The 14102-nt window shown below is 49.2% G+C and overlaps 1 protein-coding gene across 6 annotated transcripts in view; it reads left to right on the top strand.

The window, feature by feature from the left end:
* Positions 1–218: 218 nt before the first annotated feature.
* The window catches only part of COL13A1 (collagen type XIII alpha 1 chain), an 83430-nt gene continuing 69546 nt past the window's right edge, over positions 219–14102 (top strand). For 5 of the 6 annotated variants that reach the window (XM_033066754.1, XM_033066753.1, XM_033066752.1 and 2 more), the window contains exons 1-2: positions 219–1270; positions 8574–8643. In XM_033066754.1, coding sequence (XP_032922645.1) covers positions 968–1270; positions 8574–8643 — 373 coding nt within the window. In that variant the 5' untranslated portion in view covers positions 219–967. The remainder of the gene's footprint in view (positions 1271–8573; positions 8644–14102) is intronic. The other variant, XM_033066750.1, reaches the window with a different exon arrangement.

Below are 14102 nucleotides of genomic sequence, written 5' to 3'. Positions count from 1 at the left end.
TGCCCTTCGCTTGTTTTTTGCAGAGCTTTCAGCTGCCAGCTGCTGTTTCCAGATGTTTCGCTCTGCTTCTCACTCTGCCTGGCTGCTCTCTTCAGAATACCGGGGTCCAAATGCCCCGCTGGCGGTGCCTTGGGCTGCCCCAGGATCCGCGTGGGGGACGCGGCATCCCGTTTGTACCATCCCATAAAGCGCTCTCGGCTGCCTGGAGGGAAGGAAGACGCAGGCTGGTGCGAGCCCAGCCTCTGCTTTACAATCTCTTTCCTGCCACTATAAATAACCTCGGCGAGAGTCACTTCAAAGGGAAGGGCTGGCGGCGGAGAGGTGGTTTGGGGACCGAGCAGGACAGGGGCGTCCCACTGCCCGATCCCACCCCGGCGCTTTGCATAAATAAATAAATCATGCAGCAAGGGAGAGGTGGAGAGAGAGGGCGAGTAGAGGAGGTTACTTTGGGAAGCCGCGCAGCTCGCTCATCCCAGCCCCGTAGTTCGGAGGGAGTGTGTCATGTTACAGGGGAGCCACGATCAGCCAGAGCACAACGTCGCCGGAGCAGCTGAGAATTACCTCTCTCTAATGGGGACTTTCATGTGCGAGCTCCTGGCCAGTCTGCGAAGGAACTGAAACTGACAGCTTAGGAAGAATCAAAAACCTACCAGCGAACCAAGAGACTGAAATACAGGACGAAAAAAAAAAATCAATCTTGATCAGATTATTTTTTCCCCCTCGCACTCTTTGCTGCAGTTGGATCCCTTTTTTTCTGCGCCCCTTTTGTCTGTGTGTGGTTTGTTTTTATTTTTTAAAGACACCCCCCCATCCACTTTTGTCATTATTGCTGTCACTTGTGATTTGCTGCCACTGGGATCCCCTTCGACGTCCTTTTCCTATGCCTTCTGGATTGTACTTCTCGGAGCAGGAGTGAAGCTGTATTTATTCTATTTATTTATTTATTGTTTCTCAGGACAGGGAGGGAATGTTGGAGGAGAAGAGCTGGAAAGGCGTCGACGAAGCAGCTTTTGACAGGGGGTGTGTGGCTCCCCCCAGGAGCGGCGATGGGGAGAGATGCTGCCGCCTCCCTCTGCTGCTGGGCTCGGGGCTGCCCGGCGTCTCCCTGCTCTCTCTGGTGCTCAGCCTCCTGCTGTACTTTCGGACCTCCGATCTGCAGTCCCGCGTGTCCCACTTGGAAGCGGACAGACCCACGCAGCTCCCTGCCTGGCTCTCGGCAGACCAAATGGAGACGGCTATTTTGGGAAGAGTTGACCAACTGCTCAATGAGGTCGGTGTTCTTTCCTTTTGCATGTATACTTCGCAGTATTGTAAATTTTAGGCACGTGCATGCTTTCATGGTCACATTATCCATTTTTCCCCCTTTCCTTAAAAATTTATCTCTGCACAAGTGATGCTGCTGCTGGGTTGAACTCCCTGTACCTTCGGGTCCCTCCCACCTCTCAAACTTACTTGTTGTTTCTTCTCAGTCCATGCTGTGGCTGAAGCCTGCACTTTGCAAAGAGGAAAACCTCATCCCTGGTCCTGGTGGGGAGGCAAAAACCTCCAGCCCTCCATTCAGAGATGCTCTTCCATTCTTGCATGCTGAAAGAGTTAGAATTAGAGCTAGAGGTTTAACCTGGGGATTCAGCATACGTTTGAACCCCAGGAGAGGGACAGGCAAAGCATGTCACAGCCAGCATGGCTATGGGAAGAAGTGATTACTATCACACCAGTGTTGTGATGGGCTGGCATTGCTGCTGTACCAGCCCTGACCCCATCCACAGCTCCTGGCTCAGGAAAATGACACACACTGGCATCGCCAGGATGGCTTCTGCTACTGCCAAGGCATCAGTGCAGAGCATATGGCTGCGTTATGCTCACTTGAGTCCCATCCAAACTCCACTGGACCCCGTGGGCTCTCCTCTGATGATGGGGGAATGCTGCTACTGGCTTCAGCAGGTCAATAAAGAGGGCCCAAAAGCAGAGATTATTGTGGCTGACACCTTTGACTTTGCTGTGTTGATGCTGCTGGGGGCTGTCTGTGTTCCTCTACTCTGGCTATGATGAGTGTTCCTTGCCTTGTTGGGCTTTGAAGTGGTGTTGACGTGTGTCAGGGAGCAGATGGTGGCTCATGTCTCTGAACTCTCCAGACAGGTCCCCACTGACCTGTTCCCACAGCTCCAGGAGAGGCTTGGGGGTGAAATTCCGGGCCGGAGCCATTTCCACCCACCTCTCCTTTGCTCTGTTTACTTAGCTTTGGCTTGAGTCATGCTGGAGAGATCCCTGGGGCTAGCCCAAAAACTGTTTGTATCTGAGAAAAATCCCCCGTGGGCTGCTACTGCCAAATGAGGCGAGGAATGGGATGATCAGAGTGCCGACTACTGGGACCTGCCTTGGGCAGTGCTGCCTGGCACCTGGGGTGACCTGGACCCCTCCTGCTTTCTAGGAGCAGTGAAAGTCTGTGGTGAGCAGTTTAAACCTACAACTGACAGGCTCCGCTTCTGTTTATGGGTCTTGGGAGAGCAGTCCCTGGATCCGCTGGGCTATGCAGCCAAAAGCTGTGAACCTTCAGTTAGCAAACACTGCAGGAGCTGAAAGATATGGTTTTGAGTTGCCTCTTTGGATGAGGAATAAGGGAAAGACAGGGTCCATGGGGCAATATCCTACTTTAAAAAGGGGTTTGGAGAGGCAGAAGCATTGCAAGTGATTGGATCTGTGCCCTGTGGTTGCACTCTTATGCAGGGACTCCTTCCCTGCCACCGGGCAGGGGATAAGTGCAGCAATCCCTCTGTTGCTGCTGGCATGAGTCTGCTGGGAAGTCGAAGTTTATCTCTACTGAGATTTGAGAAGTGCCACAGTAGCCTCCCGGGATTGGTGCCTGGGGCCGGATGGCCCCGTGTCCTGCCGGCTCTGCTGGCAGCAGCACCTTTACACCTTTTTATAGCTCAGCTTAGCGAGGAAATGGGGGTCTCAGCACCCCTGTTTGCTGAGCAGCCCCTCCTGTGCTCCTGGGGGTGGCCACAGCCCCCACTGCAGCCAGTGTGGGGAGCAGCTGTAGGACAGGAGGACAGTGCTTGAGGGACCAGCACTTGCTCCTGAGTGCCACCAGTGTTACCAGCTCCATCCTGGGCCACAACTTCAAAAAGAGCTTGGGGAAAAGTGCCCGAGCCTGTGGAGGAGGAGGGATGCCTGACCCACATTTCCTGTCCCTTTATACCTGTGGAGGTCTGATGGCCATGGGGGAGGAGAGCTCTGTCCCTTGGGGAGGTGAGACTTGCCAACTGTGCTGCCCACTTCTGCTAAGCATCTAAACCTCATCTCCACACTGGCATGGCCCAAGCAGCTCAAGGTCCAGGGCAAGGGGCTGCTGGTGGACAGATGGTGGCGTGCATATGAGGCTTTTGATTAGGAAAGAAAAATCCTTCCTGTCCTCCTTTTCGTTATGTCTGAAATGGGGCCCTGGACTGACTGGTGAGGGGCAAGGATGTAGCAAAACAGGGTAGATATGGGGAACAGGGAAAGGATGAGTGGAAAAAAAGGAAGGGAAGCAAAATAAGTTGTGCTGACCGTGACTGCGGGAGAGGGGCTGCAGATGGGCTTGCTGTGATGGACGTGAAAGTGGGATATTCATCTCCCCCTGCTCAGACCGTCGCCGCCTCTCATTGCCACATCCTCACAGTTTCCTGGTGTTTCAACCTTAATGGGTTTCACAGCTGCCAGCTCGGTGTTATCCATCACAAAATAAACCTTTAAAGGAACCCCAGCTTTAGAAAAAGCTAGTCAGAGGTGGGTGGGGAGGCACAGCACAGGAGCACGTTTCTGGCTCTGGTGGCTGTGAAGATGAGCTGATGAGCTGGAGGGATGTGAAGAAGTGAAATCTGTGAGGGCTGACAAGGAGCTCTAAGGTTATGCTCAAAACCTGGAGTGTGTAATGCCCTCCAGTATGGGCCATGCTGTGCCCAGGCGTGCCCCGGGTGTTCCCGAGGGATACCACACCGATTGCACCGAGAAGTGCAAATTGCCAAAGTCCTTTTAGGGGCCTTTCTTCTAGATGCAAAAATAAAGCAAAGTGGCAGGGGGAGGAGCTGGGTTGGTTTGCTTTAGATGTTAATTTTAAGGCAGCTGGTGGTGATGTTTTCTCCATCTCAGAGCCTGCTTTTTGAGCACTGGCTGGCTGTGGCAGAATTTCCATCTCAGCTCAGTAGGAGCAAGGAGAGGGCAGCTGATGCTTTCCCAGAAGCAGCCTGACCAGAGCTTCATTTGCTACTGTGTAAACCTCTGCCTGTTGTAGGCGAATACCACAAGGGAATTTTCTACCAGACTCAAACTGACTAGGTTTTCTTGTAAAAACATCTGTGCTGAATGGGCCAGAAGCAGGTAGTACAGGGAGAACTTTAACTCCACACAGGAATTTGAATTCCTCTGCATTTATGAGACATCATAAAATCATACAAGGAACACAAACTCACTAGTGGCATTTGCAAGAGAGACAGAGCTTTCCAAAGAAGAAAACAAGGTCCTTTCCCATGCTGGGTAACATTTGGTGCTATTTCACTTGCCAGAATCTCATCAGGGTAGAGAACAGGATGGATTCAGTGCTGTTCCCAGAATTTGTGAGTTTGTAGAGATAGAAATGTGTATGTGTGATGCAACAGCAGGTAATCCTGTGCAGACTGGGGGAAGATCAGCTGCCCCTCAGCCTTCTCAGGGGCTCGTGTTGAAGATGTTTGTTGTGGCTTTAGTATTGTGAAGGGATTCAGGAATGTGCCTGTGAATGAGGAGGGAGCACTGATCCTCACTGCTTTCCCAGTAGTCTCATTTCCCTGGAACTTTCTGCTTATGAAGGCAAAGGAGAGACACCAGAAAACTCCTTTTCCCTCCTGACTTGAAGCATTCCCCCCCATTCCTTTTATTCCGTATCTCAAAGCACACTGCACAATTGTTTCCCAAGGTCTTCAAGCTTATTCTAAGCATCCTCTGCCATCTTTAGCTTCGTGTTCTTCACCTCACAACCATGAGGTCTACTTTTTTCTTTCAACATCTCTGGTAGCTAAGTCACATTTCCTTTCAGCTGCTTGCCAATCCCTGTACCAAGGTGGTGTCATTTCCAAGCTTTTTGCTCCAGCTGGGACGATGTGCTGCTGGCTTTTGCTTTGTGCCACATGGTCCCATGATCCCAGGAGCTGGGCCTTTAAGAAAAAACGGGGAAATTAGAGGTAAAACAATAAGAGTTAACAAAACCACCCACCCCTGAAATCCTCCTGATGGTTGTAATAGATTATCTATTTAAAATGTGTTTCTCTTAGCTGTTGGAGATAGTGGTGGGAAATGATTTCACCTCCCCGGGTGACTGCAAACAACTGGGAATGCTAAAGAGCTATTAATCTGCCCCCTTTGAAGAAGTGCCCTCCCTCTCACCTAATCTCAAGTGCCCATCCAAAACAGACAGGCGCTTGCAAGGTCTAGGAGACCACAACCACGGCCCTTTAATGTCAGAAGTGGTCTTGCCGTGGCTGCTCTGTCCACCCATGTCAGCCTTGTCCTGTCATCTTGTGGTGAGTTAACAAAAGCCATGGGAAAAGCCCGTGCTGACTTTACTGCCCATTCCCAGCAGGTGTTTCAGGGATTTTCCCTTTCCTCACACTCTTCGATGTGCAATGGCTCCCTAAATGCACGGAGGTGATCAGCTGTGGCTCCAGTCCTGGCTAAGGCTTCTCCCAGCCACTTGCTGTGGTGCAGGGGGAAGATGCAGCTGTTATGTCACTGAATGAAGTGACAGAGGAGAGCAAGCCGGCTCTGCTGACAAAGCAATCCCCTCCACGGGAAGTGTTTCCAGCCTTTCTGGAAGGCAGAAGCTCTCTGTTGCTGCTCTTGATGCTACATGCTCCAGGTATCCCCCAGGTGAAAAAGCAAACCCCAGATCCCAGGAAGGAGATTGCAAACACTAGATTCCCAGAGTCTATCTTCTTTTTGAATTTTGCTTACAGAAGCCAACCTTGCCCTAAAATGGAATAGTTTTCTCTTGTGTGGGAATGAAAGTTTTCTCTTGGAAATGACATTTCTGGTGGGAGATTTCTAGCATTTGCTTTGCTCTCCTGAACAAAGTCAGCTTCTTGTGTTGGACCAGGCAATATTTTGCACAGTGGAAACGAGGGAGGCAGAAAAGGCTGGGGGGTTTGTTTTGTTTCACCATCTCCACCCAAAGTTGAGCTGAGGTCTCCTAGAGCCAAGGATTTTTTCAGTGACAGTGTTTGTTTAATAGACTCTGCAGGAGAATGAATACCAGGCTCAATGGCATTTATCCTAAATCCCTGGTAGGTTTTGCCTCCCACTAAAAGGGAGCAATCCCATGGCACCACTCCCTAGGGATGTGCAGAGCTCTTGGGCTTGAGTGAGACATGAGGAATGGGGAAGAATGTCCAAATGCTGGTAAGTGTGCAATGGCTGCATGGTCATGGTACACAGGGCTGTGCTCCAGCCTGCCCAGCAGCACCAGCACCTCCTTCCCCAGGGGCTGCTGTCCTTGAGAAGGCTATTTCAGTTGTCCCAGGTCTTTCCACTGCCTTGACCTGCAGATAAAGCCTCAGGGAAATGTTATCGGCCCTGTTCCGTTCCCAGTCCTGTTCAAGTCCTGCTGGGTCATCACTTCCCTGTCCAGCTGTGCTGCTCCTCTCTTTGTAGGCCTGCACAGCAACCCAGCTAAGGCTTCTTGCAGCACAGCCTAACTCTGCCATTCCTCCTGAGCCCCTCCAGTGCCTCTGCACGTGGTGGGGCAGGGATCTGTTCCATGTTTCCTTGCAGATTTGTGTCCTGTAAAGGCCCCTGTTGCAGCCAGGGTGTTTGGACCCTTGTTGGCTAGGAAATGGCTTTCTGCTCCTGCCCTTGCAAACCATCACCCCTTTCCTAGTCTGAGCCTGACTCCCAAACGTGGGAACACCATCCAAATGTGGCAGTCTCGTTTTGGGACGTTTTGGTTGGCACATGTGTGATGGGAATGGGGCTGTGTATGTCCACATACCAGTGAGTGTCCAAATAAAGACTCTGCTGTCCTACTCGTGCCCATGTTTGACCAGTAGCAGAGTCAGAAGCCAGGCAGTGCAGCAGAGTAGAGCTGTGCCATCTGGGGTGGCAGCAGGGTGGGAATGTGCCCAACATGCACAGATCCACATATCTGTGCTTTTAACTGGGGAGGCAAACACCCATGAAATGCTCTTTGGGAACTGGCAGTTCTCCTTGCCTAAAACCCTCTCCTCACCCCCTTATCAATTCAACTTGCTATCAAAACATTTCAGACTGCCCTGCAAAATAAAGCTCTGAAAATATTTAATTTCTAGTCAGTCACAACAACCGTTATTCTTTTGACTTGCAGTGAGGAAGCCAGGCCTTTCAAAGTGAAAAAATGGAAATGTTCCAGCCGATTCTGCCTTCCTTCATCCCAGGCGGAAACAAGTTGATTTACTTTTATCCTCTCTAAAAGAATTTTCCCCCAAACTGATGCCTTCTTGCAGGAAGATGTTCCATCACTTGTGAAAATTAAGCAATCTCTGTATGATCTTGGGCATGGGCTTCTGTGGTGCCCTGTATAAGGCTATTTCTTTTGAAATATTGAAATATTGACTACTTGTGAAAAAAAATAGGAGGGCTCATCTAGGATGGGAAGTTGGGCTTGAAGATTAGGAGGGAAGAGGGAGTGATTCCAGAGCTTAGGAACCCCAGCAGCTCAGCCTTCCCAAATCATTAACCAAGTGTGGTTCGCAGGCATTAATGAATAACTTACTTGGATTGATTTGTATTTTCTTCACTACATTACACTTCTTTTCTAAAGTCTGTGAGGGGTGGTGAGGATGCTACCCCTGAAGCACATTTTGCTTAGGACATGGGTTAATTTTGTTGATGTTCCCAGCGAGGGAAGATGCAGTGACCTCAGGTGGACTTTATTTGCCTTCCAGGAGAGACACAGATGGGCCTAGAGAGCAGGAGACTGGCACCATTAGGAATCCAAACTCATATGTGCCATGAACACTCTGACAAAATTCCACCTTGTGCAAGCTCTTGATTGGTTTTGTGGTGTTCTGCACTTGGGAGAAAAATTAAGTTTCACAGCGTCTGAAGATTTCGGGGGATGCTGTTGCTGCTTTCAGCTCATGTTCAGCCACGATCTTGCAGTGGGATCCTTCTGTCCATCCAGGTGTCTCCAAGAACATAAGGAGTCTGCTGCAGGGTGGAAGAGGACCTGCTTCAGATCTTCATTTTCTGCCCACTGAGCGGGTCTTCTGAGAAATGCGGCTTTGTCACGAGGACACAGTCACCAATTTATTTGCCACTGCCGGCTCTTGGTTTTGTAATGCCTGTCAGGAGGACCACATTTGGAGACCATTACGAAACTCCCTTAGCCTGCTTTCAATCAAACCCTGCATTTCTAGTTGAAGACTATGAACTTTATTGCCTTTCTTCCTTCCCAAACTGTTCTGCCCTGTCTCTCCCATCTCTACTTGGGCAGCATCCCCTCCCAGTTCCACTTTTTCAACAATTTGAGGCTTTGGTTTCAGTGGTATAAATTAATCCTTTTTCTGTTTTCCCTCTCTTGGCAGAAACTAAAGTTCCACTTGCCAAGACATCGAGAAGTTCGAGACACGCACCAGCGATGCAACTGCCCGGCAGGTAGGGATCTGGGACAGCTGGCACTTTGGGAGGTGACAAAAACTCTTCTGTCTGCACCTCACTGAAGGATTTTTGAATGCAGTCTCCTGCAAAGTGATGTGTATTTGCATAACAGTTTGCTGGAGGTATAGGAAATTGATATGGAGATGTGGGCAACAAGTCTGGTGTGTCCATAGATGCCAACATGTGACAGGAGCAACAGGAAAAGTGATAGACATCCAGGTGGGTGTCTAGCTAGCCAATAAAGAGACAAGGATACATCTGGAGGGCCAGTGTGGCCAGTGTTCCCACTGATTTTACATATCAGTTTTGAAGTGGGCAGAGAAGCTCTTGGGAAGTGCATCTTTCATGCCTGATTTTGGAAGGTTTGAGACATGTGGGCTAGATCCAACACCGAGGCTGAATTTTGGTGAGCCAGAATGCCTCTAGGGTGAGAAGATTTGAATTCCTTGGTGTTCTACAACTATCTGAGGCATCTTGCAGAGTTAACAGCCTTCTGCTAGAAGCAGCCATTTATGATGGACTTGAATGAAGTGGTCACTTAAGGTCCCACACATATAACATACAGAAATATTATGGGATTGCCTAATTGCATTATGGTTTTAATCATGTTAATATCAAAAGGTTCTTCGAGACACATCTTCTGAAGTGGTTTCAATACAATATGTGACAAATTGCTATGGAAAAAACGTTTGTGAATGGCATTTCATTCCATGAGTATGAATCATTTAGCATTCCTCATTGTCTTTTGATGCATTGACTAGAAAAAAATAGAGAAGTGCCAGCTACCACTCACATCCAAAGCTGAAGTTCTGGGAGAATTTGAATCTGTATATTCAAACTGGGTGACTGAAACTTGTTCTGCAAAGAAGGTGGCAGGGAAAGTTATGTCTGGATGAGCCCATGAAAGTAGCATTTCCATTTTCAGTGGTTTCTCCTTTGGTTCTCTTTGGTGTCCAGTGTGACAGTATCTGCAGTGTGCTTATCAAAGAGTATTTAAATGTGGTCAGCACTTGGGATAAGGGTGGATAAAATTACAAAGGGGTTGTCTTTGCTGTAGGTAACGTCTCTAAATCATTGTAATTAGGCTTGTACATAGGAGGTACAGTCTCTTGACAAACTAAAATGGATTTGCAACACAGCAGCTTGTAAAAGCAAGAGTTAAAGCTGTACAAGTTTGTGGTGGAAAAGAACTAAAATCCAGGCTCCAGAACTGTAGAACATTGGAAAAAGCCTGATTTGACTATTCCAGATCAGGATTGTTGGACTTTCTTTTTAGTCCCAGAAGGAAACAACGGGAGCAATTTTTATTTAAATTTAAAAGATTGTACAGATGAAATGTTTTCTAAGTATAATTTCTCAAAAGAACAGATCAAAACTGGGTTCAACTGATTTTAAATACCAACATTTTCCTTTCAATGGGAACACAAATCACAGCCCTCCTCCATTTTTAGGTTCTTGCCTGGACTTGACAAATAAATACCATAAAACCACAGGAGTGAATGTCCTCCTGATGTTTCTGAGCCAGCTTGAAGAAGGAAACTTCTTAGAACTTGAATACAGAGCAGAGAAAAAAGAGATTTGCTCCTTTTTGAGGCCATTTGAATGTCACTCCTACACCACTTGCGTGATAGATGAATCACCCAGGTATTTCAGCATCGAGATCACAACACTTGGTTACAGATACTCACATCCCTTGGGAAGCTTTGGCAGCAGTCTGTGCTGGATTTCTCACAACTCTTAGGTGCCCATTAATTCCATTAAGCTCACGGTATTGCTGAGTAACAGCTTTGATTCAGGAGGACAATAATAATAATAAATCTCTCATAAGGGTTGAGGCTTCCTTTTTATCTGTCAAACTTGCTTGTCTTCAGATATTCTATGGCTACAGAAACTATATATAAAACTCTCCCCCACCCTGTCAGCTAGTCTGTTGAGGAAAATGAAACCATGGTCTAAAGCTGATGTTGTGGCAGGTGAGGTTTTGATTGGCTTGGAGCAGTGCAGAAACAAAGGCACCTTCAGCCAGCTGTTGTCTCCTCTTGGACCCTTTGCTCCAGGGTATTTCCCTTTGGTCTCCAGGCTGGTGCAATGCAGGCCACCTGACAATGTTTCAACGTGGTCTCTCTTCCAGCACAAGGCCTTGGGAATCCTTTTCCTCTATGCATTTTCCCCCTGGTGTTTAAAACGCCCCAAGGACCAGACAACATGACTTCTGCGGGAGACCAAGGTCAGAAGCGTCAAGATGTTGCAAGAGTTGGCGCATGCCTGGTGCTTCTCACTGGCCCACTTCACTGCCTGTAAACACATCGTGCTCCTCAGCAAAATAAATGTTTATCAGCACTGACATTTGAGTTCATCCCTAGCTGTGAGTCAGGTCCCTGCATGGCAGAGAAGGGGAAAAGGAAGACAAGTTCATTCGCTGACCTGTTCTGTGCGGATGTGGAGGTCTGGGGCCATAGAAGAGCTTCAGAACAGATGGGATTGTGAACATAAACGATTTGAAAAAGCTGGGAATAGGGGAAAAAGAAGATTGTGAAGTGTGTGACTGTGCTGTGGCTATGATAAGGATTCTGGAAATAACACAGTCAGGAAAACAGCACAGCTGTATTTATAGCAAACGATAAGGAAACAGAAGTTTCTTTTGACTGTAAAGCGGCTACTTCAGATCACTTGGGCTGAGTGTGACTACCTGTGGGATGTTGATCCTTGGCAACGTGTTTTTTCAGTTTAGAGGTCACAGTGGGCTTCTCCAGCAGTGTCTTGGTAGGGAGGACACAGCCCTCAAGTTTAGCATAACCTATCTGGGTAATTATTGACTTTGTTCCCCTCAGTAGACAACTTCTGTCATTCCTTCTGTCTCCACTTACTGCTAGACAGATCTGGGACAACTGTGTCCAGGTTGGAGAGGAGAAACCTCAATGGCAGCAATGATTGTACCCAGCTATTCTCCAACCCCAGACCCTGTGCTGGGATGGGGCCAAGTGCGGGCAGGGAGCTCAGCACAGGTTTTGCTCTGAGGTTGTTGCATGCATGGATGTAACTTGGGGAATTTTTCTGGAACTGAGCAGATGCTTTTCCATATGGTGTGTGGATGTGGTCAGGAGCTACCTGAGGCTGGAGGATCCTCTTACAGCCAACTGACCTCTCTTAATTTCCTCCATGTAGTAAAAAAATGCTGCAAGGGGAAAGCATTTTGTTTCAGGTTGACAGGGGGAAAAAAAAATAAATCTAGGCTTTCCTGGTCTAATCTTGATCCAGTTGCAGATCCAGACTGTGTCTGCCTGGGCAGCCTCAAACAGCCAGGGATTACACCACAATCCCTTCCCACAGGTCTCCTGGCAGAGGTGGGTGCTTGTGTATTTTGTATATTGTGACTCTCTTTATTAGCTCTTTCCCATCTTCCTCTCCTCAGCTCTGATTTTCACAGTCCCCACGTGGCTGTTTTTCACTGTGCTGACTCTCTGCTCTGGTCTTCAATATCCCTTTAAAAAGGAAAAGGAAAAAAAGAGGCTGGCTGCTTTCCCTCTGCCTCCACAATGCTTGTTTTGGTCCAGTTTCTCCTTGGTCAGGTCGGGAGCCTGTGGTGCTGGGGGCGGTCAGCCGTGCAAGCAGGGAAGCAGTTCAGAGGGATGCTCAATGACTTTTCCATCCCTCCCTGTGGCAGCACTCAGGGGAGAGGAGGGTCCTGGGCTGCAGGAGGAGGCAGCTCCCAGGGACTTGCACTGGCAGTCAGAGGAAGGTTGCACAGCCCTGTCCCAAACCTTCTGCTGTTACAGGGGCTTGGAGGATGGTGTGGGGCAGCTGCAAGGATTCTGGCAGTGACCAGGAACTGATGTTTTCTCCGGAATGTCTTTGAGGCTTTTCAGAGGAATGTCCCCTGGGCATTCTTCTCACACAAAATTTCACCCACGTTTCCTATCTGCCCCACCATGGGGCACAGAGGAAGCTGCTTGGCCGCCCTTCAGCTGCAGTTGACTTGACAGAAATACCAGCAGGAGATGCTGCAACTCCAAATTGTTGCTGCTGTTACCCTTCTTGCAGGGAAACTTGCAGGAGCCAAGGTGCAGCAGTGGCCCCAGTTGCACCCAGGGGACGTGTGCCACATGGTGCACACACTCAGTGCAGGAATTCTGCTCTCCTTCTTGGCTGCACCCATCCTGTGCTGTCCAGACCCCTCAGCACACTGGCAGCAGCTGGATGAGGCCAGCAGGAAACAGTGTAGGGCTACAGTGGGATGTTGGCTTCCAACCAGGATGTGACACCCAGATCTGGCAGGGCAGCTGATGGGAAGTGCATTTCCCACATCCCAACCTGTGCGTGTCCCCACAGACAGGTGCAGAGGAAGGAAAAAATGCTGGGAAAGGCAGCAGATGAGGGTTGGTGGGGATGGCTGGAGCAAGGGGAGAGACTCCTGGCCAGTGTGGGCTGAGCCTTGGTCCTGCAGCAGACAGGCAGGATGTTGTATCCAAGTGGAAGCATCCGCTTCTATCTTGGGAATTGTGTCTTCTCCCCAACATCTCTGTGGAGATGAGCCAAAAAGGGGAACAGTGCTTGAATCCTGCCTTCTCCCCACATCCCAGCTGGGGTGGTCCATGTCTTACCAGGTTGTTTTCATGGCTTTTATATTTTCTCTGTGTCATTTTTAACATGATCCTTTTCCAGCTTGTTGGGGCTGCTTGGGCAGATCATAGGATCACAGATTGGTTTGGGTTGGAAGGGACCTTAAAAGATTATCTAGTTCTACCCCTCTGCCACAGGCAGGGACACCTTCTTTTAGACCAGGCTGCTCCAAGCCCTGTCCAACGTGACCTCAAACGCGTCAGGGATGGAGCAGCCCTGGCTTCTCTGGGCAACCTGTGCCAGTGTCTTAATGCTGCACAAGGGCTCCCATGAGATTAAAAACATGAACACCATAGTGAGCCCTGAGAAGTGAAGGAAGTGTTTGGGATCCCTGGTGTGGGGTGAGGGTGTGGAAAGGTCAACTCCAGCTTTTTAAACACCAGCAGCCACAAACCGTGTCAGTGGCCCTGGCTCAGAGCCATGAGGAGGATGAGGTGGGAGGATGCAATGGAACACCCTTGGCCCCGTGGCCTCACTGTCAGGAGGTGCATTGAACTGGTTGAAATGTTATGGTTTTGTATTTCACCCCTTTTGAGGACAGTAAGTCAGCGTGGCTTTCTGTGCTGACTGTGCAAAAGGTGTTTTCCGCTTTCAAAGTGGCTCAGTGCAGCTTTTTGAGGAGTGCGAACAAAAAAATTGGAAAAGAGGACTTCTGTCTCAAGCAGCAGCTGCTTGCCAAAAGCTCTGAGCTCTCTGAGTTGTGTTTTCCCTTGGAAGGACTAAGCCCTCGTGGCAGGGCTGGCCAGAGAGCTGGGCTCTGGAGGGAGCAGTGCCTGGACATCCAGCACCACTGCAGCCACAGCAGCACACTGCCGTGTCAGAAAATGGGATTGTCT

Source organism: Catharus ustulatus, chromosome 8, assembly GCF_009819885.2.
Source record: "Catharus ustulatus isolate bCatUst1 chromosome 8, bCatUst1.pri.v2, whole genome shotgun sequence".
NCBI classification, from domain to species: domain Eukaryota; kingdom Metazoa; phylum Chordata; class Aves; order Passeriformes; family Turdidae; genus Catharus; species Catharus ustulatus.
This window is presented reverse-complemented; position numbering and strand designations above follow the sequence as displayed.